At 42.3% G+C, this 23,098-nt stretch overlaps 3 protein-coding genes across 5 annotated transcripts in view; 2 read left to right on the top strand and 1 right to left on the bottom strand.

The window, feature by feature from the left end:
• Positions 1–84: 84 nt before the first annotated feature.
• Positions 85–2,450, bottom strand: si:ch211-113e8.11 (zinc finger CCCH domain-containing protein 57). Its single transcript, XM_037092308.1, has 2 exons — positions 1,732–2,450; positions 85–1,629 (listed from the first exon to the last, which is right to left on the bottom strand). Exons 1-2 carry the CDS (start codon positions 1,812–1,814, stop codon positions 942–944), a joined length of 771 nt encoding a protein of 256 aa, XP_036948203.1. The 5' UTR covers positions 1,815–2,450; the 3' UTR covers positions 85–941.
• Positions 2,451–2,924: 474 nt separating this feature from the next.
• cntf (ciliary neurotrophic factor) overlaps positions 2,925–23,098 on the top strand; it is a 24,997-nt gene continuing 4,823 nt past the window's right edge. Inside the window, exons 1-3 of one of the 2 annotated variants that reach the window (XM_037092331.1) lie at positions 2,925–4,133; positions 7,106–7,420; positions 7,519–7,725. In XM_037092331.1, coding sequence (XP_036948226.1) covers positions 4,014–4,133; positions 7,106–7,420; positions 7,519–7,692 — 609 coding nt within the window. In that variant the 5' untranslated portion in view covers positions 2,925–4,013 and the 3' untranslated portion in view covers positions 7,693–7,725. Of the gene's footprint in view, positions 4,134–7,105; positions 7,421–7,518; positions 14,055–23,098 lie in introns of those variants that run through there. The other variant, XM_037092322.1, reaches the window with a different exon arrangement.
• si:dkey-117m1.4 overlaps positions 21,415–23,098 on the top strand; it is a 22,355-nt gene continuing 20,671 nt past the window's right edge. The window contains exon 1 of one of the 2 annotated variants that reach the window (XM_037092155.1): positions 21,415–21,741. In XM_037092155.1, coding sequence (XP_036948050.1) covers positions 21,647–21,741 — 95 coding nt within the window. In that variant the 5' untranslated portion in view covers positions 21,415–21,646. The remainder of the gene's footprint in view (positions 21,742–23,098) is intronic. The other variant, XM_037092109.1, reaches the window with a different exon arrangement.

Here is a 23,098-nt window from a genome sequence, read left to right as displayed (position 1 = left end):
CTATCCCTTGTGTGTTTGTGACCTATACATTTTAAAAATAGTACCAAACAAAACAGGAGTACACATGTCCACAACAGAACCATATTCAGTCAGGTTTCAGGGAAAAAGTTTAATAAAGTTTTAAAAGTGTATTGCTTTTTGATGTTTAAAGGTGCAGTATGTAAAACATAAAATTATCAATGGAATGAGGGGGAACAACACTTCTGACACTGTGGCATCTATTTAATGTGTTGCAATGTTTTATTTTCTTTTATAATTGAGCTAACAACAGCTACAGTTAGCAGCAGACAGAGGATACTCTGGTCCTATGCTGCCCCCCTTTTTGACAAACGAATTCAACAAGTAGCTAATTCTTACATATTGCACCTTTAATAAACAGTAAATCAAGTAGAGAGTCAGTTCGGCAGAAAATAACACATCTCCTGCAATTTTGTACATTTGCATTCATCACAAAAAATAGAAAATGGTGGATCATCTGGATTATCTTTGTTGTTTCATCCCATGCTAATCCTGTGTTCAACATTACAACACTGTGAACTGGGGGCTTTCACTTAGACAGAGTATGGACAAATGCAGACCTATAGGAAGTGGCCACAAACGTTTCCACACCTCCATGAGGGACTCTCATGTGCTTGGCGACAGCCCCGAACCCTTGTAGACTTGACTGGAGCATGTCCCAAAGTGTATGAGTGTGCCTGGTAGATAGAGTCAACCCTTAATATCAATGGCGAGCTCCTTTTTGTCCACATGTTAGAATGTCTTTGAGCAAGGGCAAGAAATTGTTCTCGAGCGTTTGTGGGGAATAAAAACACAACTGTATGCCTGAGTCATCAATCGTCCCTACTGAGGACAGTGCACAATTTCTACAACATATACACACACACATAGAGAAGACATTTCTTCCCACTACTATTGCTTAATGACGCCACAGTAAAAACCCATCAGGACATATTGACCCGCTCTCTGTCCCTTTGCATGGAAAACTGCTTCATAGCTCGTTTAGGGGGTATTAAGGTGTTACTCAGTCCGACCCTCCTCTTCTTCGCTTGCTGCCCTCCTGACTCTTCCTCCGTTGTCTCCTGTCCTCTGACACATGAGTCACCTGCATGGGACTCATCTGGATCTGACAGGTCTTCGCTCACAGCTGGATGACAGTCAGTGGGGGTCACCGGGGTCTGGAGGTCACTGTCATGAGCAAACTTGCACTTGATCCCAAACCTGCACCTTCCGTCCTTCCTGTACGACACACACATCCTTTTACCCCCTATCTGGGAGGGCTGGGCCTGCAGTGTGAGGGGGACGTGTTTCTGCAAGGCGCTGAGCTTCTGGTCTGCCTGGGCCTTGAAGGGGTTGGCAAACACACTGCTGTCAGAGCAGGTGTTCAGAGAAGGAGGAGGGAGTTTGTTGGGGTTGAGGGAGCCCAGGGAAGGAGGAGGCAGGGTGGACTGGCGGGCTGCGGAGGATGCTGGTGTGTGAAGATGTGGCGGTGGTGGTGGTGATGAGGAGGGCTCTGGGTCATCTTCCTCTGGTTCTGAATCACTAGAAGCTGAACCAGTCTCCAGCAAGAAGTTGCGGGTCCTTTTGTCACCTGGAGCCTCATCACTCAGCTCCTTCACAGAACTGGAGGAGCTGCAAAGAGAGTTAACAGCTTGTTTAAACTAGCGCAGTATTATTTAAAATCACCCGACTGTCTGTGGCTTGTGATGCATGTTTGCGTGATTGAATATTTACCTAACTCCACCGTTGTTTACATCCTCCGCATCTCCATCGCTGTCAGAGTCCGACGACACTCCGTAGCCGACCAGAGAGTTCATCCCTCCGCTGAAGCTAAGCTAGCTAGCTAGTTAGCTTGGTCTCTTAACAGAAGCGCAGTGACACCAATACTGCTTTTAGATGGCTATAATCTTAAAGTTAATGGTAATATGTATTAACACGACAGAGTGGGAAACTATTTAATGGTCCCCATTGCCTCTTTGAAAGAAAACATCCTGGATTTCCACCGACGTTATCTGCTGTCACTTAGCCGCCGCTCCGCGATGTTTACATTGTACCCCCCTGCAGCGACACCTGCAGGACGGGAGTGGTATTACATCTGTAAATCATCACCAACCCACAGACCACATGCAGCACTGTGGTCCTGAGTGTTGTGTGTTTGTGGTGTCTTTTTAACAAAGACGCAGCCACAGCTTTTGCCACCTTACCAGTCCCTAGAACAGGATTGTGAGAATGTATTAGTGTATTAGAATATCTTTAATGTTTGACATTTCAGGTGTGTGTGTATGTATTTATCCTGAGACAAACACATGCTGGTGTAACCAAGACGCAACACTGATGGCAGCTGTTTTCCATTTCCGTGTGTTTGTGACAGGCTCTGGCATTGTGCGTGTTGGCTTGCTGATGCAGCTTCCTGGCAGTCTAAATGGAACAAACCCATCTTAAATATCATCGGTTACACCTGTTGCTTTTCTGCTATGACAAGTAAAAGTGGCTTCTACAAGAGGGCCCACGGTAAGCAATTATTAATACACTTAGTCAAAATCAAAATCGCAGACTTCTTATCTTCTTTGTTATTTTGATGAATATAACACTGAGGTGAAATCACCATAATGTCCTGTATTGGTACTGACAGTTGGTTTAAAGTATGATATGGTTCAGTGAGGTTTTATAATAGAACAATAAAACATGATATACACATAGGCCTACTCAAGTAGGCTACTATTTACTACTAAGTAATGTCTAATCAGCTACAATAACTTTTGGGTTGTACGTCAGGACTGTGCAAGTAAGCTACAGTACTTGCGTGAGTATAAGCCTACTTAATTATTTTCCATCACCAAAGTGTTCATCCCTAAAGTCTGAAAACCCATTTCCACCAGTTAAAGAAAAGAATAAATTTTACCATAGTAAATCATTTTCATCATATTCATGACTTTCATCCCATCAGAGTCTTTATAATTCATTAATTTGAAATTTTCCCCTCATAGTTATTTTTTTTAAAGTCATAAATGACTTTATATGTCACAGTTTGGACTGTTTATTTCATTAACTGGACTAATTTATCTCATTATCATGAAAAATATGTCTTTTTCTATCATCATTATGAATTTTTGTGTCAGGAAAATGTATTTCTGTCTTATAATTTTGACTTTTTATTTCATAATCACAACTTTTATCCGATCAATAGGCCTAAGACATTTTATTTCATAATTTTGACTCATTAATATATATTTTGTCTTCTAATTATTACTTTTTATGTTGTAAATGTATCTTTTCCCTCACAATTATGACTTCTTTTGTCATAAATGCCTGTTTATCACAATTCTGACTTGTCAGGTATTTCATAATTCGTACTTTTTCTGTCGGAATATGACCTTTTGTGTTACAATTTTGACATTCTATTTAATACTGATGACTTTTTGTGTCACTAATATGACTTTTCCTGTCATCACTGTCTTTCTGTCTCATAATTAGAACTTCGCTGGCGCAGTGAGTAAACCCTTACCGCACTGACACGGACTGAAACAGCCCAGTAAGCATCCCCCTTAAATTTAGACCCACTTTACTTTGGTCACTACCAGTAAATCCGATAAGCTCCTCATGAATAAGTGAGTGAGCTCTCCTCCTCTTCCTCACCTCCTCCTCCTCCTCCTCGACTCTCCGCCCCCGCAGGTCCCGTTAAATTCCTCCTGCCTGGCATCAGGTTCCCGGGGGAAAGGGCGGAGAGTTGGCCCCAAACTCCGTCTGTAACATAAGCGACAGGGAGCAGACGAGAGACAAAACTCATTTTACCGAAACCTTAGAGGCGAGAAGCTCCGTGGCTCTAATTAGTGTCAGCCCAGCGAGGGAGGACCGGAGGGCAGGCTGAGGGAGCTGCGAGCCGTGTCGGGATGAGGCAGGCGTAACCACGACCGCGTATATATATTAGGGGGACCGGCCTGTTGCCTGCTGCCTGTTGCTGCTCTCCGGCTCTCAGCGTGTGTCTTCGCGGCAGAGGCAGCTGACTGCGGGGCTACATGGCAGCGAGGCGGACCAGACGCACGACCGGGTCGGATGTGAGCAGGACCACCGCGGCCCGGGCCGCTGCTGTGGCCGAGCAGCTGCGCTACGAATGCTCCATCTTACTGGAACTTTATGTGAGTAGGGGGGGGGGGGCTTGTTTTCCACTGGTTACTATCTGCCAGCAGGAACCAGTAGGAGTCCAGAACTGGAGAGAGAAGTGTGTGTGTGTGTGTGTGTGTGTGTATTAGCGTGAGGGAGGGAAAGAAATAGGCCAAGGTTAAATGGAAAATTAATAGATTCTCTCTCTCTCTCTCTCTCTCTCTCTCTCTCTCTCTCTCTCTCTCCCTCTCCCTGTGTGTGTGTGTGTGTGTGTGTGTGTGTGTGTGTGTGTGTGTGTGTGTGTGTGTGTGTGTGTGTGTGCCCTCTGTGCACACGTTTGTAACTTTGTGTGCATTTAAATGTGACTGTGTGTGTGTGTTTGGAAGCGGTACATGTGCGTGAGAGAGTACCGAGAAAGAACGAAGAAAGGGATGCATGCATGAGCAAGATAAGAGGGTGTGTGTGAGTGAGAGACTGAAAGAAATTATGTCTAGCACAGCGGGGGGTTAGAATGCACTGTGTGTGCGTGTGTGTGTGTGAACTCTGTGGAATGACAGAGGTGGGCGTTTTTTTCTGGCACAGGCTCATCAGTGCCTGGGCACGAAGCCCTCGTCTCTTTTCTACAAGCTCTCTTTGCCCATAGGTGTGAGCGCTACCGGTTATTAGAACTTGTTGGTTTCCTGCCAGCTATCTGCCTCATCCTTCCTTTCATGTGTGCTTTGGCCAAGAGCGAGGGAGCGGCCTGGCACACAGCTTCATCCACTCAGATCCCAGGATTTGACCCCTTATCCTTCCTCTATCCTTCATGTCTCCTTCAATATTCTTGTCCTCTCTGACACAGTTCACACACTACATAGTTTTGTGGGTTTTTTTGTTTTTGTTTTTTTTTTTTTTACCCCCGCAGCCCCCTGAAGCTATAGGAGCACCATGAAGGGAGTGGATATGTCTTAGCCTGTCATACAGAAACTGATGTGCGTTTTTCGCGTCATCTGTGTTTTTCTCTCCTCGGCTGGGAGGATTTGTGTCTGGAATCCGATACAGCTTCGGTTTTTCTCAGGAGGAGTGTTGTTTTTTTTTTCCATTGAATACCCCTCACCATGTTATCATAACTTAAAAACAATCCATGAGAAAAGTGTCTCTGGCTGCGGTATCCACTTCCTGTGCAGCCCGAGCAGTAAACATTAACTGACCCCCTGGCTCTCGTACGGAGCACACGGGTCACATTCGGCCACTTCGTCACACTGCTACTAACTCGCGCGCAGGGTTCAACATTAACGCCTCAGAAGAACATTTCACAAGGAGGCCTCCGGGATTCACAACTCACTCAAGCTCTAAAGCTGAGGCCTGCTACGCTCGTGCCTGTGTGGTGATCCGTCAACATAATGGCAGATCATGTACAAAGGTGCCGTCTTTGTTGCGGTTTGGCCAAGTGCGATATCCAGAGGTTAAATGTGTCACAACATACGTGTGAATGAAGCATTGGCGTCGCCACAACTCATGTTCTTTGGAAATAATTGAATGTTCTCGTTTGGTAAAGAGCCCAACTCAAAGCACTTCATCACTTTTAGACTTTATAATTACAATAATTACCTTTCCCATGAAGATTGTAACTCATTCTGACCGCAGTATCTGTGAAATAAATTAGGACTGCAGGATGTTGTAAGAACTGACAACGCCATATGTAATTTTGATATACTGCAAAAAAACCAAACTGGAGCCAGATATTTTAAACTGAGCAATGTAGTTTTGTAGTTTTGGGGAATAATTTATAACCTTAATGATCTTCATTGGCTGATTTTTTCATGCCTAAACAAACGAAACAAGCTCTCTTTGTTTAAATGACTGAATAAACAAACTTAAAGGACAATACAGTTTCATATTGTTTTACTTTGTTTATATGTGGCGGACCCTGCCACCTCTCTACCTTCAAACAGTGTTCTGGGACCTTATTTTCCTCTGAGAGAACTAAATATTTCTGAGTTTGTATTATGACCTCATTAATATTGTAAATATTAAGATTCTGAGTTTGCATTTCTTTTTCTTCACAAAACTACACAGTTCCCCTTTGAATAGCTTTATTAGTCATAATCACTCTGGGATTGGGGTGATTTTGTAGGAGAGTGCATTCGGCCCTGCTTTGTTTGGTCCATCAATCAGCATATCACTCACAGACAGTATTGATTTTATATTAATATAAAAGGGCAATAGGTCTATTTGCTTCCACCACAAATTTGCCACCTTTAGCAGCAGAATAGCTTAGCATCAAGACTGGAAACAGCTAGTTCAGCTGTGTGCACCTCTGAAGCTAATCAAAACGTTTGAAAAAATAAAAACACAATCTATTGTAACCTTTTTTTGTTTTAGGTTTTAAAATGCCCTGTAGACAGACTTTAGAAACGAAAGACACAATGATCTCTACAATCGGCCTCAAGAGTAGATCAGACGCCTCCAAGATCGACCACGATGTACCATCAGATTGCCCAACCTTTCTCTGTGTTGAAATGTTGAACTGGTCTTTTGATGTCATTCAGAAAGTCCTAGTCATATCACACCATATTTATTCATTGCATTGTATCGTGTGTCCTGCACCTTTTTTCCCTTGCTCCTGTGGAGCTGTTGTGTTATTTTAACCGACTCCTTTTAACCTTTCACTTGTTGACTTACTAAATCCTTCCTGGAATTGGGCTGAACACAAATTCCCTTCTCAAAGGAAAACCGTTTCCTCTGTTGTGCGGGCCATGTTTTATTCTCTGAAGCACTGTGAGAGAGCCTGCAGAAATTCCTCTCACATTAGGAGAAAATCCCTGTTGCCTCTTAGACAATCATCTTCAGTACTGCGCCAAATCTCTGACATCAGTGTGGTTAGTACGTGATAGAACGCATTCCTCAATCACCCACTGAGGCACTTCACTTTCCAACTGCTCCTCCCCCTTCCTTTCCCTCTTATTAATGAACCTCTGTTCTCATTTATCACCCTCTTTGTCTTTTTCTCTCTTCCTTCCTCAAGAAAAAGAAGGAGAGTTTCTCCGCAGATGTTTCTGTGGCGGACGGTCGTCTGGTGTCCGTCCCTCCTCCTTCATCCCAGCTGGACACCAGGGACAAGCTGTGGCGTCTCCACTCCGCTCTGCTACAGTGCCGCAGCCTGCTGGAGAGAGCCATCAGCAGAGAGGAAGAGGAGCTGGGCGATGGGACGAAGGCCGATTATGAGACCCAGAGGAAGAAGGTGAAGGACAGGTTGTCGCTTCTCTTGATCAACACAGGGGAGCTCCTCAAAGCTGTCGATGGCGCGGCCGTCCCGACTCCCAGCTTGGACGGATTGGAGGTAGGTCCAGATGTAGACAGAGGTGTTGTGATGAAGGTGATAAGTTCTGGATGGAAATTAAGGCGGAGCTTGGCGATCTCTCCCCTTCTTATTGGCAGATAGACGGCCCGACTGTTCTGTTTGAGCTGAAGCTTTGGGTTTACCGGATCTACAAAGAGGTGGACTACTGGACCAAAACGACCATCACCACATTGCAAGCCCTGCCCTCTGTGTTAGCCAAGGAGCGAGTGATGGCCACACGAGTCAGGATCACGAGAAGCGCCCGCAGATGAGAGAAGTGTGTGTGTGTGTGTGTGTGTGTGTGTGTGAGAAGGATAATTGAGAGAAAATAACGTGGTTGAGGAGAGAGAGAAAGCGGTGAGTGAAGGCCTCAAAGGGGCGAGGAAATGAAGCGGGATGTTCAGACAGGGGCCAAAGTGAGAAGCTGAAGGAGAAAGAGGAGTGAAAATAGCCATCTGATAGCGAGACAGATCCCCACTGAGACAGAGCGATGAGTGGGTGGGGTTATTTTAAGGGCATGAAGCCCCCTTTACATGATCACAGGCCTTAGACCAAGAGGGAGTGATAGGCCATCACCATGTTTGTTACTGCTAATAACAAAGTTTATTTTTTGTAAGGGACAGTTCACCCCAGAATTACACATTTTTTGTCTTGCCTGTAGTTTTATTTATCCACCTGGATTGTTTGGGTGTATGCTGCAGAGTTTTGGTGATACCCTCAAATATAATGGAACTAGATGGCACTTGGCTCAGAGGGGCAATAAATAAATAGATTTAAAAAAACTCAACAGCGATGTCTCTCTCTCATAGTCATGACTCCGTTACGAAAGATAATCGATAGACCACGTTTTGAGCAGTTTCATGTAGGGACAATTTTTTAATTCTAACTACAGCACCAGTTGTACAGGAAGCCTCCTGTAGTGGTACAGTTACTAGGGTAGCTAACATTATGGCTCAGCTGAGGAGGACGCAATTAATACATTTATCATCTCGCTCTGTATGGATGGCAGGCTTCATTTATTAGAAAGAAATAGTTACGCCTGGGATGTTAGTGATTAATGTTTAATCGATTAGTCCCCGTTCATAATTTAACCGATTAAGAATGTCTTGATCAACAATCAGAGATGGGCACAGATACTTCTAAAAGCATTGTGATACAAATTAAAATAATTTCTTATCAAATGTATTAAAATAAAGTCCACATTACTGGTATGAAAATGAAAATGTGTTTAAAAAAATACAAAGAGACATTCTATACTGACTGTTAATACATTTTAGCCATTTAGGATTCTCTTCATCAAGCCAGCTGTTGAACAGTGACATGAAATGGGTCATTATTTTGTGTTACTCAAGCAACTTTGTGTTACTTTATTGGTTCTTGTAGCTGCTAATATAGCCTACTCTTATTCTGCATCAAACAGCGATCTTGGCAGTAGTTGTAACAGTTTTCGTATGAGATAACATCCAACATGTCTAATTTCTTATTAATGATTAACCAGTAATTGACTGTCAAGGCAGCCGACTGTCAGTTAAATTAATCCACAGTTCCTACATGAATCTGCTTACAGCAAGATCTGTGGATTATCCTGAGTAACTGAGTCATGATTTCTGGAAAGAGGAACCACAAGTCGAGATCCATCAAGTTCCATGAAATTCAAGAGAAGGCAGACAGACTCTATGAGAGATATCTCCAAAACTTGGCAACTCAAACCAAAACAGTAGCGACGCAGGTAAGAGGGAGAGTGTGTATGTGATTTTGGGCTGAACTGTCCCTTTAAGTGTTGAAGACTCTAATACAATAGTATATTTATTGTTGTAAGATGAACTCCAACAATGTATCCAAGATTTAGAGTTATGATATCATTTCTTTCTTTCTTTCTTTTTTCTTTCTTTCTTTCTTTTCAATTTTAGTGTTGAGGAAACGTGACATGATTAACACCAACTTGCACTCCTCTGACACAACCGAAGTTATTACTTATTAGTTATTACACTGCAGCTGAAGCAGGAAAGAGTCAGCGAGGGGCACATTCAGATGAAAATGAGGCCATTTGAATTCATGCCATCAGCAGACTGTAGCTCTGATATGTGTGGTTTTGAATACTGTGGCTATAAATCATTCCACAAAGATCATCTGGGGATGTTCAGCGTGTGGAGAGACAAAAAAAAAAGATCTGTGTAACAGCACCCTCTTGTGTTTACATGGTGCCATTACAAGGAGGTGTTCTTTATTTCTTGATTTTTCCTCAGTAAGGCTTTTGTCAAATTACCCTGTGTTTATTTTGTTCTGTTTTTAGGACACTTTCTTAGCAATGACATCATGTTGGACCACGTCACAGGGTTTGTGTGGTGCAACATTAACAGTCCAACCTGATGGGAACAGGAATGGGCACATGAGCAGCAGGGTCGTGGAAAAACAGTGTAAATAGTAGAAGTCTGCTTACTTAAGCGATAAAAGCAAATTTAGAATATGTTCATTTATTTGTGACACTGATTTTTTATCTCATTAAAGTGAGATTAAAAATCAGTAAAATGTGACAATTTTGACTTTCAGTCATGTGAAAGGAAGAACTTGTGTTTGTTAAGTGATCTGCTGTCTCGTCATTGGGCAGTTGCAGCTTGCACTGCAGAAATCAGTGTACGGTCGATAGGTGAACTTGGTCAGTCTACACTGGGCTGCGTTACTAATGAAATTAGCATCAGCCGCAGGCTCAGATTATCTTTAATGATGCATGAAGCTTTGGGGCAAGAAAAAGAGAATACATATCAATATATATGATGAGGTTATGTAGGGAAAAGCAAGCAAACCATCACAGTGTTCAGCTGGTGATCTGACAGTTAAACTTGTGTCATTTATGTAGATTGCACTCAGTTTATATTTGTCACATGCTGGATGAATTATGTGTAGGTTGATAAACTGTTGGTAGGTGCACTGGGAGTATAAACTGTGTGAGACTCGAGGCTACCAAACTGTCTTCCGGCTGAATATTGTTACCGGAAGGCGACGTAAATACATTTAGTCCTTTGATCTGCGGCGATGAATATCACAGATCCAATGTAAGCGCTAAGAAAATAAGAGCACAAAGTACAAATGCATCCCAAATATCTAGTTATTATATGCCGTGCAGCACTTTTAATGTGGTATCACATAAAAAAGCAATATTACATGAATTGCATTTGCACTTCTGCCTTCGACTGAGGATGTATTATCTTTCCTCGTGCTCCTTTTCATCTACTCTGATGATGAGCTATCTGCTGAGCTACACAGAGCGTTAATCTTCTTCAGCTTCCTTCTGTTTTGAGTCGGTTGATTTGCGGCATTTGCAGAGCCTAGAGAAATTTTGACCACTGGGGCTAAAAAATGCAAGTATGCTGCCACAGGTGCCACAGAAGAAACGTCAACCAAGGAACCTAAAAAAGAAGAACGGGTCATTGCGTTACTGAAGCTTCAGATTCAGTGATGAAGAAATGCCTCCAGAGAATAAAGAACACACTGAAGAGAGCAGGTTTAATGACTGATGTTGTGATTGGCCTGCCGATCGTTCCTTGATTTTGTTCGGGAAAGACTCCTGTCGTTGTAGTCCCATCAGCAATATTTGGTCAGACCTGCCCCATTTGGTCACGATATCATCAGCCCTGTCAATCATTTGGACAATAAAATCAGTCATTAACCTGCTCTCTGAAGTGTGTTCTTTCACAGTCTTCTTCAGAAGACACACACAAAGGAGTTAGGTTGGGTTTTGGTGTGTTTCTCCATGCATCGCTCCCCAAAGCAAGATTCAATAAACTAATGACTCTTTCTTCTTTTTTCCTTGGCGAGAACGGGGGAAGCGAGTGAGTTTAAAGGCTGATCAGACACAAGAGGAGCAGCATTTTACTGTAGAAAGTTACCGCGGTCACAATCGCGTTACTCTCCGTTACTAAACCGAAGAGTCACCCTGTTATAGTATATATAGTATTCCACCAGCACTGGAACTTCTGTTGCCAATGCATCGGCCCCACTGAATTGAATGAGGCTGCATATCTTTGACTTTGCAGTGGTATTGTCTGTCCGAATGCAGCCTTGGAGCCGGAACGTTAGCTAAATGGGACATCTAAGTAGTCCCAGTTTCTTCACATTAAAGCCCTCCATTGCTTTCTATGTGCCACACACATCATCTGTCAGAGGCGGATTGACCTTCACCAGACTCAAAACAGTCCGTCCTCTTCCGGCACATCACAGGAAGTGCAGCTATGGGGTTACATTCCTGACAAACAAGATGTTTTTATTTGTGTATTGATTGATTGTCGTCCCCCCCTTCACAATACATTTTTGTTACTGTGTCTTCTTTACCAATGTAGTTTGTTCCACCGCCAGGCGCCCTCTCTTTTGACCTCTGGTGCAGGGAGAGCTCGCTCCAGAGAAATGGCTCAAAGCACAAAGAGAGGATTAGGTTACCATCACATCTGTCTATAAGCGGCAATCATTCTGTCACTCCATCGACACAGTCGATGGAGTGATAAACTGCCTTATCATAAAGATGATATGATTAAACTCTCTTTATCCCGAATGGTCTGCTAAATGTTTAGATGAATTGTCTCATCTTTGGAGTTTATGGTCAAGCAAGAATAATCCTTGCATGGCTTTATTTGTGCAACAACTGTCCCGCTCTGTACAATTTGATCCTCGTTAAAATGTTAACAAAGGAGACCAGACACCGAGGCTGGATTTAATCTGTGGGCTGTCAAATCTATTTTGTATTTCTGTTCATCACTGTAGTACAGAAATCTCCTCAGTGTCTTAAAACAAATCTGTCTTCTAGAATGAAAACCATCCTCTCTTGACATTTTCAAGTTAAGCCCCTTTCAGACATGGAATCTGTAACGTTGATGGTGTTCTTCTACCTGTTTCAAATATACAGTTCACTGATAGTTCTGTGATGCAAGACTAAACAATGTGCTGGAGCTGCAATCAACAAATGTTGTTGTGGCCATGTGTTAGTTTTTTGATTGATTGTTTTCTCGATAAATTATCAGACATCGGTGCGGCCCATAGAGCCATCTTAGTTTTCTGCTAACTTGAAGGGGACTAAAACAATGTAATGGTGTAGCTTCTCTAGACTTTCCAAATGTTTTTAGACCAAATGGCTCAAATTCTGACAGTGAAATGAATGATTTTCTGGAGGTTATGACACTGAAAACCAGAAGCACTGCATCGTGCTCGTATGCCCGGCGGACCAGTCAGGCTTCTGTCCCTGAGCTGTGCGGTTGAATAACGGCCAGAACAATTTTTTGCAGATTATAATGATGTCACAGAGCATTTAACCTCTGGCCTTTTGGATATCAAACGCCATGACTTCATCATTTAATCCTGTTACACATTTGAATCAAATCTTATTGTAATTATTATATGAATTCTTGAGTTATGTCCAAATATATGATTTGTGAGGTCACAGTGACTTTGACCTCTGACCCTTGGCCACCAAATTCTGACGACTTCATCCAGATGTCAAGGTGGACGTTTGTTCCCAATTTGAAAAATTTGCTTAGCGCATTCTGAGCATGTACAACAGTGGTACATATGCACAAATGTATGCTGCTTCTTCCACAACATAGGCAGCTTATGGAAAACCGTCTTTTGGGCCAATGTAATGCTGTAATTACATAATTTGGCCACTATGTAAAACTGGTGTCACAGCCTGGTGCAGTTACTAGGGACTCTCTCCGTAACACACACACACAATGATTGATTATAAAGTAATGAAAACATCCGTCTGCCAATAGATCCCCCTAAATCTCACACACTGCAACATCAAGACCAAAAGTACAGCCAATATGTATTCATATTTTAGAATCTGGAACAAGTGAGATATTGACATTTTGGCTGAAAAATGTCTCAACCAACCAAAAAGAGCTGATGAAGTAACGGGCCGATTAATCAACTAATCACTTCAGCAATATCGTAATTTACAGATATTGTGCAAGATAGGACTCAAGCCTGCAGCGTACTGTCATGCTGTGCTGTTGTGATAAGACAGTTCTGTCACATCAGCTTTGGACCAATGTCCAGTCAGTTTCTGTTTTTTTTTTTTTTTTGCAAAAGTAGCAGAAGTCTCTCGACTGAGTCAAATCTGCTGCCTCAAACTGTCCTCTGTGATCAAAGTGCAGCACTCTAAGCTTCGTTCCCACTGTGCCGTGATTGGTTTGCACACTATACTCAAAATGCTCACATGTAAGAACACTGTAATCCTGACCTTGCTTTGACTGGTAACTTGAGCCATGTAGAAGAACATTTTACAGAAATGTGGCCTTAAAGGATTCAGTCCCTTGTTTGAAAGTAGATTTTACACATTATTTCATGTCTAAAGGGGCTTAATGCAACGTTAGAGTAGACCAGCACTAGCCCTCAGTTTTATTTTGAATGTCAGGGCCAAAATGGGGAACATGACAGCTTTAACATTGTTCTTTGTTTTTCATTGAAGTTACCAAAAACTTGGTGGAGAGAGCGTCGGTTGATGCATTGTGAATATGACACATGAGCGATGTACTGTCTTTTTTAATGTTTGTCTGAACTTTGGAATGGTGTACAAACTTATTTATTGACGACTGGACTTCTGACGGTGTGCGAGTGGGTTGAAATAAATTGATCTTGGCTATAATCTGAGTCGTCTCTTGTGTCTGTGTGACTTCAAAACAGATTGAGTCACAAATGTTGCTGATGAGGAAAGGAAGTGTGTTTGAGAGATCGGAGCATGTCTTTTCTTCTGGTGCGAGAAAAACTGATGTGAGGAGAAATGTGTGTTGTGTGAGTTTGAATATCAGGACTAAGACTGTGTGTGTGTGTGTGTGCGTGTGTGTGTGTGTGTGTGTGTTTATGTGTAACTAAGAAAGGACAGGATGTGTGTGTTGAGCGAAAGGGGTGGGGTGTGTGTTTAAAAGGGTGTGCGTGTCTCTGTGTGTGTGTTTGTGCACGTGTGTGTGTGTTTTTTATATGTGTTTATGTATATGTGCATGTGTGTGTGCATCTCTTCGTTTGTGTGTGCGGTTGTTAGGGAAGGAGTGGCAGCCAGGATGCCTGTGGAAGAGGGGGGAGGTGTGTGTGTTTGTTTGTGTGTGTGCGTGTGTGTGTGTGTGTGAGAGGGAAAGAGAGAGAGAGAGAGAGAGAGTGTGTTGCGAGCAAGGGAGAAAATATGCGTGTGTGTTACAGGGAGAGAGAGAGACAGAGAGAGAAAATGGGTGTGTGTTTGTGTGTCTCTGTGTGTGCTTGTGCGCATGTGTCCGTGTGTGCTTGCGCATTCGTGCACATGTGGGTGTATGTGTGTCTGAGAGAGACAGAGAGATGAAAAAAGAGAAGGGGAGAGAGGGCAGGAAAGAGTGTGTGTGTGTGTGTGAGTGTGAGTGTGTGAGAGAGACAGACAGACAGACAGGCAGACAGACAGAGAGAGGGAGGGAGGGGAGAAAGAGCAAGCAGGAGACAGAATGTGTGTGTGTATGGGTGTGTGTGTGTGTGTGTGTGTGTTGCTGTGTGTGTAATGCCTGTGAATGTTTGTGCAGGCGTGTGTGTGTGTGTGTGTGTGTGTGTAAGTGTGTGAGAGAAGCAGAGCAAGAGAGGGAATGTGTGTGTATGTGTGCATATGTGTGTTTGTGTGTTAGTGAGAGAGTGAGTGAGCAAGCAAGGAAGAGAGAGAGAGGACATGTACGTGTGTGTGTATGTGTGTGTGTGTGAGAGAGAGTGGGGGAGGGGTGTACAAGAGAGATGTGTGTGTGTTTGTGTGTGTGTGTGAAAGGAAAGAGAGGGAATGTGTGTGTGTGAGTGTGTGTGTGTGTGTGTGTGTGTGTGAGAGAGAGAGAGAGAGCGCCTGCGTAGGAGGGAATGTGCGCGTGTGTGTGTTTGTGTGACTGTGTGTGTGTGTGTGTGTGTGTGTGTGTGTGCGTGTGTGTGTGTGTGTCTGACAGAGATAGAGGGGGAGGGGTGTGTGTGTGGGGAGAGCTAGGAGCAAGCTCTGCAAATGCTGTGTGTGTGTGTGTGTGTGTGTGTGTGTGTGTGTGTGTGTGTGTGTGTGTATGTGTGTGTCTGTGTGTTACAGCAGCACAATATGTGCCTGTGCTGAATGAAAGGGAAATGAATGCAGTGTGTGTGTGTCTGTCTGCGTGTGTGTGTGTGTGTGTGTGTGTGTGCGTGCTGTGGTGTGTGTTCTTTATTGTGTGTGTATATGTGTGTAGTTGTGAGGGCTGTATAATTGTGTGTTGCTGTACATGTGCACTGGTTGCACGTGCATGTGTGTGTTTGTCTTCAGTAAGGATTGTGTCGCTGCGTGTGAATATGAATGTGTGAGTGTGTGTGTGTGTGTGTTTGGGGGGTATTGGTGCGGGTGATGAAGTGTTCATGATAGTGCGCACACGCAAACAGAGCAGAATTACAATTAAACCAAACTCATTCAGCAGCTCACAGATCTCCATACATTTTCTCTCTCATCCCTCTTCTTCTGTCTTATCTCCTTGCAGCATCGCTGCAGAGTTCCATGATGACTGCTAACAACCCAACTCGTACTTTCATATTCGTCAAGTGGTTCCATTTTCCATCAGCTCCGGATCGTCATAATTATCTGTCAACACAGAGTCCCATTTAGATTTTGTTTATTAGAAGTTTGAAGTTAAGTCTGGTGGAAAATATGCAGGAAGCCTACAGCAGGGGTCGGCCATTAGGTTCAGCCAAAGGGCAGTTTTCTCAGCAGCACTCAGTGCAGGTTAACAGGTGCAGTGGAGACACAGCTGGCCTGTATATTTCCAATCCGTTGGTTTGTTTGAATAATGTGTTGTTTAATTTGTCCAAAAATAAAAGAACTATTTGGCTGATTTTAGCTTTGGTCCAAGTCATGGCCTGGACAGTTGCCCAGCCTGGAAAATAGTGTAATCAACAGATGTGGAGGAATCAAATTTTACCAATTGATTAGGGCAGCTGTCAATCTAGGCTACCGTAAAGATCTACTACTCTGGCTAGCTTCTCTCAAAACTGTGCAAAAGCAGAATGGTCACTGAAATCAGGGGTTTTAAAATACAGTGCAAGAAATGTGCAGGAGATACTCGATAGTAATTGACTTTTAGTCTCTAGCAGGCAGGTAAAAACCCAATATCATGATAGCTTACAGACATTATCTGTATTGAAATCAGTAAAAAATACATTTTGTAAGGGAGTTAACTCTGACAGACAGCTAACTACAATGACATAACACATGGAATTCCAGTAAGTGACCGCAGCCAGGACCAATAACGCTGATACCCCTCACAGTGGACGTACACAGGAGAAAGAACCCACCTATAACCACTAACATGTTGGCCGTGATGAAAAGGTGTCACGCTATGATGCATGTTGAAGCTAAGGCCACTGACACTGAATATCTTTCCATTCAAACGTCGTTCAGTGGGCGCCAAATTCAAAATAGAGACTGAAGTAAAAGAAAATAGCAATCACTGTTGTTAGTGGCCTCCGTGTCACTAACTGATTCCTGCCAGCTGCTTAATCGGTACTCCATGTGCAACTCTCATCAGAGATGAGAAGTGTAGCATGATGTCTCACTACTTCCATCATCAGCTCCAGGAAAAAAAAAAATCGATGCGTCTAATTCAGAATATGAGGGATTAAGACTTTTTAAACAAACACACAGGAAAAAAACAGAAAAGCCATCTCATCTCCTGACAAAGTAAAAGGAGTCAATCGCCTAATTTTGGCTGGTTTACCTGCATTTGAAAAAAACTTCCATATACACACTTATATTGGTGTAAAGGTGGTTTAACAGAGACTGCACAAAGTCGGCTCTACAGGTAGTGACAAACTGTGATCACTGGTGGGACGGTGCACATAACTTAATTACAATAACTAAAACTCAATGACTACTATGTCTAAAGACAAAGACTCACTCAAACAGTTTGAGCTTTAGATATCCCTCATGTACACATTAATGTTAGCAGAACATGGTTTCTGGAACTACGCACCTTTTAAATGGAATAAAAAGCAAACTGGCATGAAACTAGATTCTTACACCTCCCTTGGAGATTGTGAAGCTTTATATCCTGATGTTTTCTATGATTATAATTCCTTTTTTTGTGTGTGTTTTTTTCTGTTCTTATGATTGTTTCTTGTTCTCAGTTCTCTCTTGGAAAAATCTCGTCTTAATCTCAAAGGGACGGCCTGATTAATAAAGATTAAGTACAAATAAGAATAAAACAAAAGCCATTTCATGCCACACAATGTACTGTAGAGCAACGGTTATATCAACTGTAGATCTGTAATTTGTTTGTGGGATACAAATCTTCTTTGATTTATTAATAGCCTCAACTGGATTCCATCTATGTTTAAATTGGTTGGATTATTAATCTGTTATTCATCCTTTAAATTGATCAGACTTCAGTTTGGCACCATTTTCTGTTCGTTCCGACCCATTAAATAGTGCAGCACATGGTCCTGAACAAGTAACTTTATCAATTTGCTCCCACATGATTGTTTTGATTATTAAAGAGTAAAGTCATGTTATTTCCATTGATATATTTCACTTTTACTTTCACAACAATATTTTTCAAACTGCGTGATGAAAACACCTAAAAATGTGTTGTAACCCTACACAGCTGCTGGTAAGACTATCACTGCAATATCTATAGCTTCAGGATGTTTTGATATAAGTAGATACTGTACATATATAAATAAAGCAATAGAGATGTGTTATGGACATAAGTTTAACTATTTCAAAAATCAGAAATGTAGCCGAATCAGAAACAAAGCTGTAATATAACAGCCATGATCCTTAATTGCCTGGAGAAGAGGCCAACCAGAGCTGCAGCAAAATCAGACCATTAAACAACAATTGGCCCAGAATCAAAATAAGCTGACTTTATGCCGAATGTTTATACATGTTAATATTGTACACCCACTCTTAACAACTAAAGCAACAGAGTTTGGTGATTATAGAGGGGTTTTTTTTGTGTTGTTTTTTTTTTTTTTTTTCAATTTTAAAATGCTTCTTTAGATTTTGTAGACCTGAACTTGAACCTCTCTGTAAAGGGTATTTTCTAACACTGTTGCTAATCTTTTCCACTGATGATTCATGAGAGTTTCATGTCCATCCAAGGCTTGGGAGGGATCCAATTGCCAGTCAACTATTGTCTAAGCGCATAATGAGTGAGACCTTCATTTCTGAAGCACTGAACACCTGACACACTCACATAGTCTACAAGGACTAGTAAAGATATTTTATTTTTCTTGGGGGACCATGAACGTTTGTTGAAGAGCCAGTTTCTTTTCCATGCTCTGCTTTTTGCTTCTCCCTAACCTACAGATTTGTTTTATGTTTCAAAATGAGATCTCTGACAGATCACAGTAGCATGAATTTTCCTGACTGGATGGAGGGATTTACTGAGCCGTCATTCAACTATGCTTCTGATTTAACATCTGGACAAACATGGCAGCAGATTTTCAAATTTCTTTCTTAAAATAGTGACACATTTATATAATCATTCAAAATCATCATCATTTATGTTTAAAATGACTTGTATTTAATGTTTTTGGGAGGCTGGAAAAACATGAAATTGCATTTTGTATACCTGAATTTTTGTTTGCCGCATTGATCATTAAAATAATATTATTACAAACGGGTGCCTACATTACCCACAAAGCAAATTAACCACTGAGGTACATCACTGGAGGCAACTGATCAAATCACATGTAGCTTTCTCTGGAGTGACAAAAGACTTTATACTACTTTTTCCACATATGCAATACCTGCAAACACTTACACTTTAATGTGTAAAATTGTTGGAGTTACCCTTTAAACATTACTTCATGAGCAACAATAACACACTACATACTGATGTATATACTGTGTATAGGATGTCATCATACATGCATATATTATATAATAATTAAAGATATATAAAAATGTAACCAGCCAAATTACAATCAGAGAGGTGTCTGCAGCTCTCACAATCAGTATCAGAATACAGGATGTGTAATGAAAACTTAAGTAAGACGGGCCAAAACATAATATATTATTGATCTCAATATGTAATATCCATATAGGCATGTTGCGTCTCCTTCTTTCTAGTTACCCTCCTTATAGATTATTAATGGGCCTTTCAGAGCATTGATGGAAAAGCTAACTGGTGTACTTGACAACAGACAAGGTACAGTGTAGTTTCATGTGTGGGGACTGCTACTCTCTATATATATTTGGTCTTAAAAATCAATAATTCAAATAATAAAACGACATTCAAAACTCACTCTGATTTATCTTGAAATTAAGCCATCAGTGTAGTGTTAAGTACACTATTTATGCATTTTGGAGGCACTAAAAACTGATTAATGCTCAAAGCAGTGTGACAGAGATATCAAAATGAATCATGTGATTTACCCAAAGTATTGCGCAAAACAGAATGGTCTTTTCTAAAAACTTGTGAATGACCTTTTTCATCATTACAACTTTGTCCAGAAATCTAGGTCTCGCAACATGCAATGTGTATGAATTAGAAGAAAGGAAGTGGCTAATCAGTGTAACTGTAGCCTTCTTTCCCCTGTGATTAGCATTTCATTAGCCGACTCCCTGGAACCTAATGTAATGTAAGCCACATGTGACTGTCCCGCACAAGCATTATTCTTCCTTTTTAAATCAAATTTATGTTTAAGACACATAATCTTATAATCAAGCAACATATTTTAAATTCTTCTCCAGTTACCTTTTAGATCACGTGCTAGTTAACTACTAGTGCTGAAATAAAACTTCTAACATTGATGAAATAATTTGAGATTGTTCTATGCATTCTTATGAGGGAAGGTTAACACAATTTATCCGGGTTTGCACCAAAAATTAATGTATATGTGTCAAGGTCTATAGTGGGCCGAGACCCATCCTCCACTCAAGTTTCTTAAAAAGCTTTTAAGTAGTTTTTGTGTAATTGGGCTGACAACCCAACCAACCAATCAACCCAACCCAACCTAACCTAACCCAACCCAACTCAACCAAGTCAAACCAACCAACCGACCGACCGACTGACAGACCAACCAACCAAACCAAACTAACAGACAAACAAACAAACAACCTAGGTGGAAAACACAACCTCCTTGGTGTGGCACCCAAGTAGCTCACTTGATAGTGCTTGCCCTCAGTGTAAACAGGTTGTGTGTATGTCACAACGGCCCAAGGTTTGGATCCTGTTGCCCTTGTCCTCTCAAATCTACCTGCCACTTGCACATATCCTTCAACAGCAAGCAACATCTGGCAGGTGGCTGGTGCTAATTTTGTGTCCTGACAGAAATCTCTGCTTTGTGTTAGCCTTCACCCCTTTATACCCATTAATGCAGTGGTTAATTTGTTAATATACTTTTTTTCAGACTTAAAGGTGCAATATGGAAGATTTTAGTTGAAAACAATTGACATTATGCTGTCTATGTATTGCATTGCAGTGATAACTACTATGTAGTAAGCAGGCTAATTTTAATGCATGGTAATGGTAAGATCTGTGTAAGAGCAGTTGGTCCATGTTTACAGATGGAGATTAGTCATATCCTAGTTTAATGTTTGTATTTTGTCAGTCAGTGAGGTTTTTCATATGTTGCACAGAAGACCCAGAATCACAAAAGACTCAGTGTACACAGTAAGCTAACTTACACCAATGAACCATGTAGCTCCTTGTCACACAATTTGTGGATTGGAGGTCTTGCTAACCTGTTGATAAAACAAGCAGGTGAGTCTATGTGTTTGTACATTAGACAAGAAAATGTCCTCTATCTTGCATTAATGTCATTCTCTTTAAAAGACACACTTGAACTGAATGTTTTTTGCCTTCGCCAGCACTTTATTTTCATAATTTCTTCTCCCAGTTAGTGGGCTAATCACTCTTCATCGAAACGGTCTACTTTTTTTTCTCATTTGCTTGGTGAGCGCGTCCATTCCTCCGCAGGGGTGACACACGTCAGGCGATTTATTGAAAAGTGACTCACAGCTTCATGTATATCCACCCACAGTTCGCTCATGTAAACATATCGTTTGAGAATAACACCTTTGTCCGGCTTCGACTTCTGAAAAGACACGACAGCGGACATATTCGTTATTTCGCTGCCTTGCCGCTCGCCGCGCACCCCTCCGCTCCGCTGCGGTGGGAGCGGCTGGAATAACCTTGGTGTGAGCCAGTTGAGCGGCTGGAGAGAAGAGCGAGAGAGGCTGAACGGCGCGGCGGCGGAAGATCAGCGATCGCTGGCGTGAATATGGCGGAGACCGTACGCTCGCTCTTCGACTACCGGGAGACACACAGCTTGGATAGCGACGGAGAAGGAATGAAACCAACACCGCCACTGCGGGGGTGAGGGAGTCAGTCAACCATGACATATACAATAGTGAAAAACTGTTTTATGACAGCGTTTTCTCCCCAATGACAGGGAGACTCGGGTGGGTGTGTGCGCGCATGTATATGTGAGGGTGTTTTTGATGGAGCTAAAGTTGTAAACATTCGTTATTCGTCAAGTTTGTCAGCGAGCACAAGTCCAAATGAAAGGAATAACGTGTAAAAGTGACTTGTTTGTCCGGCGCTGGCTTGGTTTTTTTTAAACGTTAATTCCACCTTACAAAGCAGCTCCACAGAGGTGTGTGCGCGCGTGCTCGAGTTTGCGTTTGTGGACACGCGCGCGCACATGTCTGTGTGTGCGTGACACTGAATTCACCCATTGAATGCGTCTTTTTGGGTGACGGGGTGAAGCAGTTTAACCAATACACACTATCTCAACGACAAAAACATGTCATGTGTCCCGAGTTTGTGACTTTTTTGTTGCAGGTAAATCCAGAAAACTGGTGTTTGATGACAGCAGACTGTAAATAACAAAAGTTTTCAGGAACACAACTCATAATGCATGTTATAATCACAAAGTTATCAAAATGTTGGAATTAATACACTGTCAGAGCCTCTCTCTGTGAGTGTGTGTCTCTGTCTGTAAGTGCGCGCTCGCGACTGTGTGTAGTGCGCGCGCGCGTGTGTGGTTGTGTGAGAGTGGGAGAGAAAGGCACACACACAGGGAGGGGGAGAGAGCGTGAGAGAGAAAGGAGCAGCTCTGTGTGTGTGTGAGGGAGAGAGGGAGAGAGAGAGAGAGAGGGAGGGAGGGGGAGTGGTTGTGTGTATGTGTGTGGGGGGGGTGGTGGTGTGGTGTGTGTTTGTGTGTGTGTCTGCATATGTGTGTGTGTATGTGAGTGTGTGTATGTGTGTATGTGTGTGAGTGTGTGGATGTGTGTGTGTGCCAGAGCAGAGGAAGGAGGAGGGTGTGTGTGTGTGTGTATGTGTGTGTGTGTGTGTGAGGGATGGGAGGGGGAGAGTGTGTGTGCGTGACAGAGACAGACACTGTGTGTGTGTGTATGTGTGTTTGTGTGTGTGTGTGTGAGTGAGACAGAGAGAGATGGGGAGAGGGAGGGGGAGCACAGTGTGTAAGGAGTGTGTGACAAAGAGAACAGGAGTGTGTGTGTGTGTGTGTGGTATTGAGTGAGTGAGTGAGTGAGCGAGTGAGTGTGTGTGTGTGTAGTAGTGAGTGAGCGAGTGAGTGAGTGCGTGTGTGGTTGAGAGAGTGAGTGTGTGTGTGTGTGTGTGTGTGTGTGCTGGGAAGACAGGGTGTATTTGAGAGAGGAGAAAATTGTTTTAGTGTGTGTGTATGTTTGTATGCATGTTGTTGTGTTTG

This window comes from Acanthopagrus latus, chromosome 1, assembly GCF_904848185.1.
Source record: "Acanthopagrus latus isolate v.2019 chromosome 1, fAcaLat1.1, whole genome shotgun sequence".
NCBI lineage: Eukaryota > Metazoa > Chordata > Actinopteri > Spariformes > Sparidae > Acanthopagrus > Acanthopagrus latus.
This window is presented reverse-complemented; position numbering and strand designations above follow the sequence as displayed.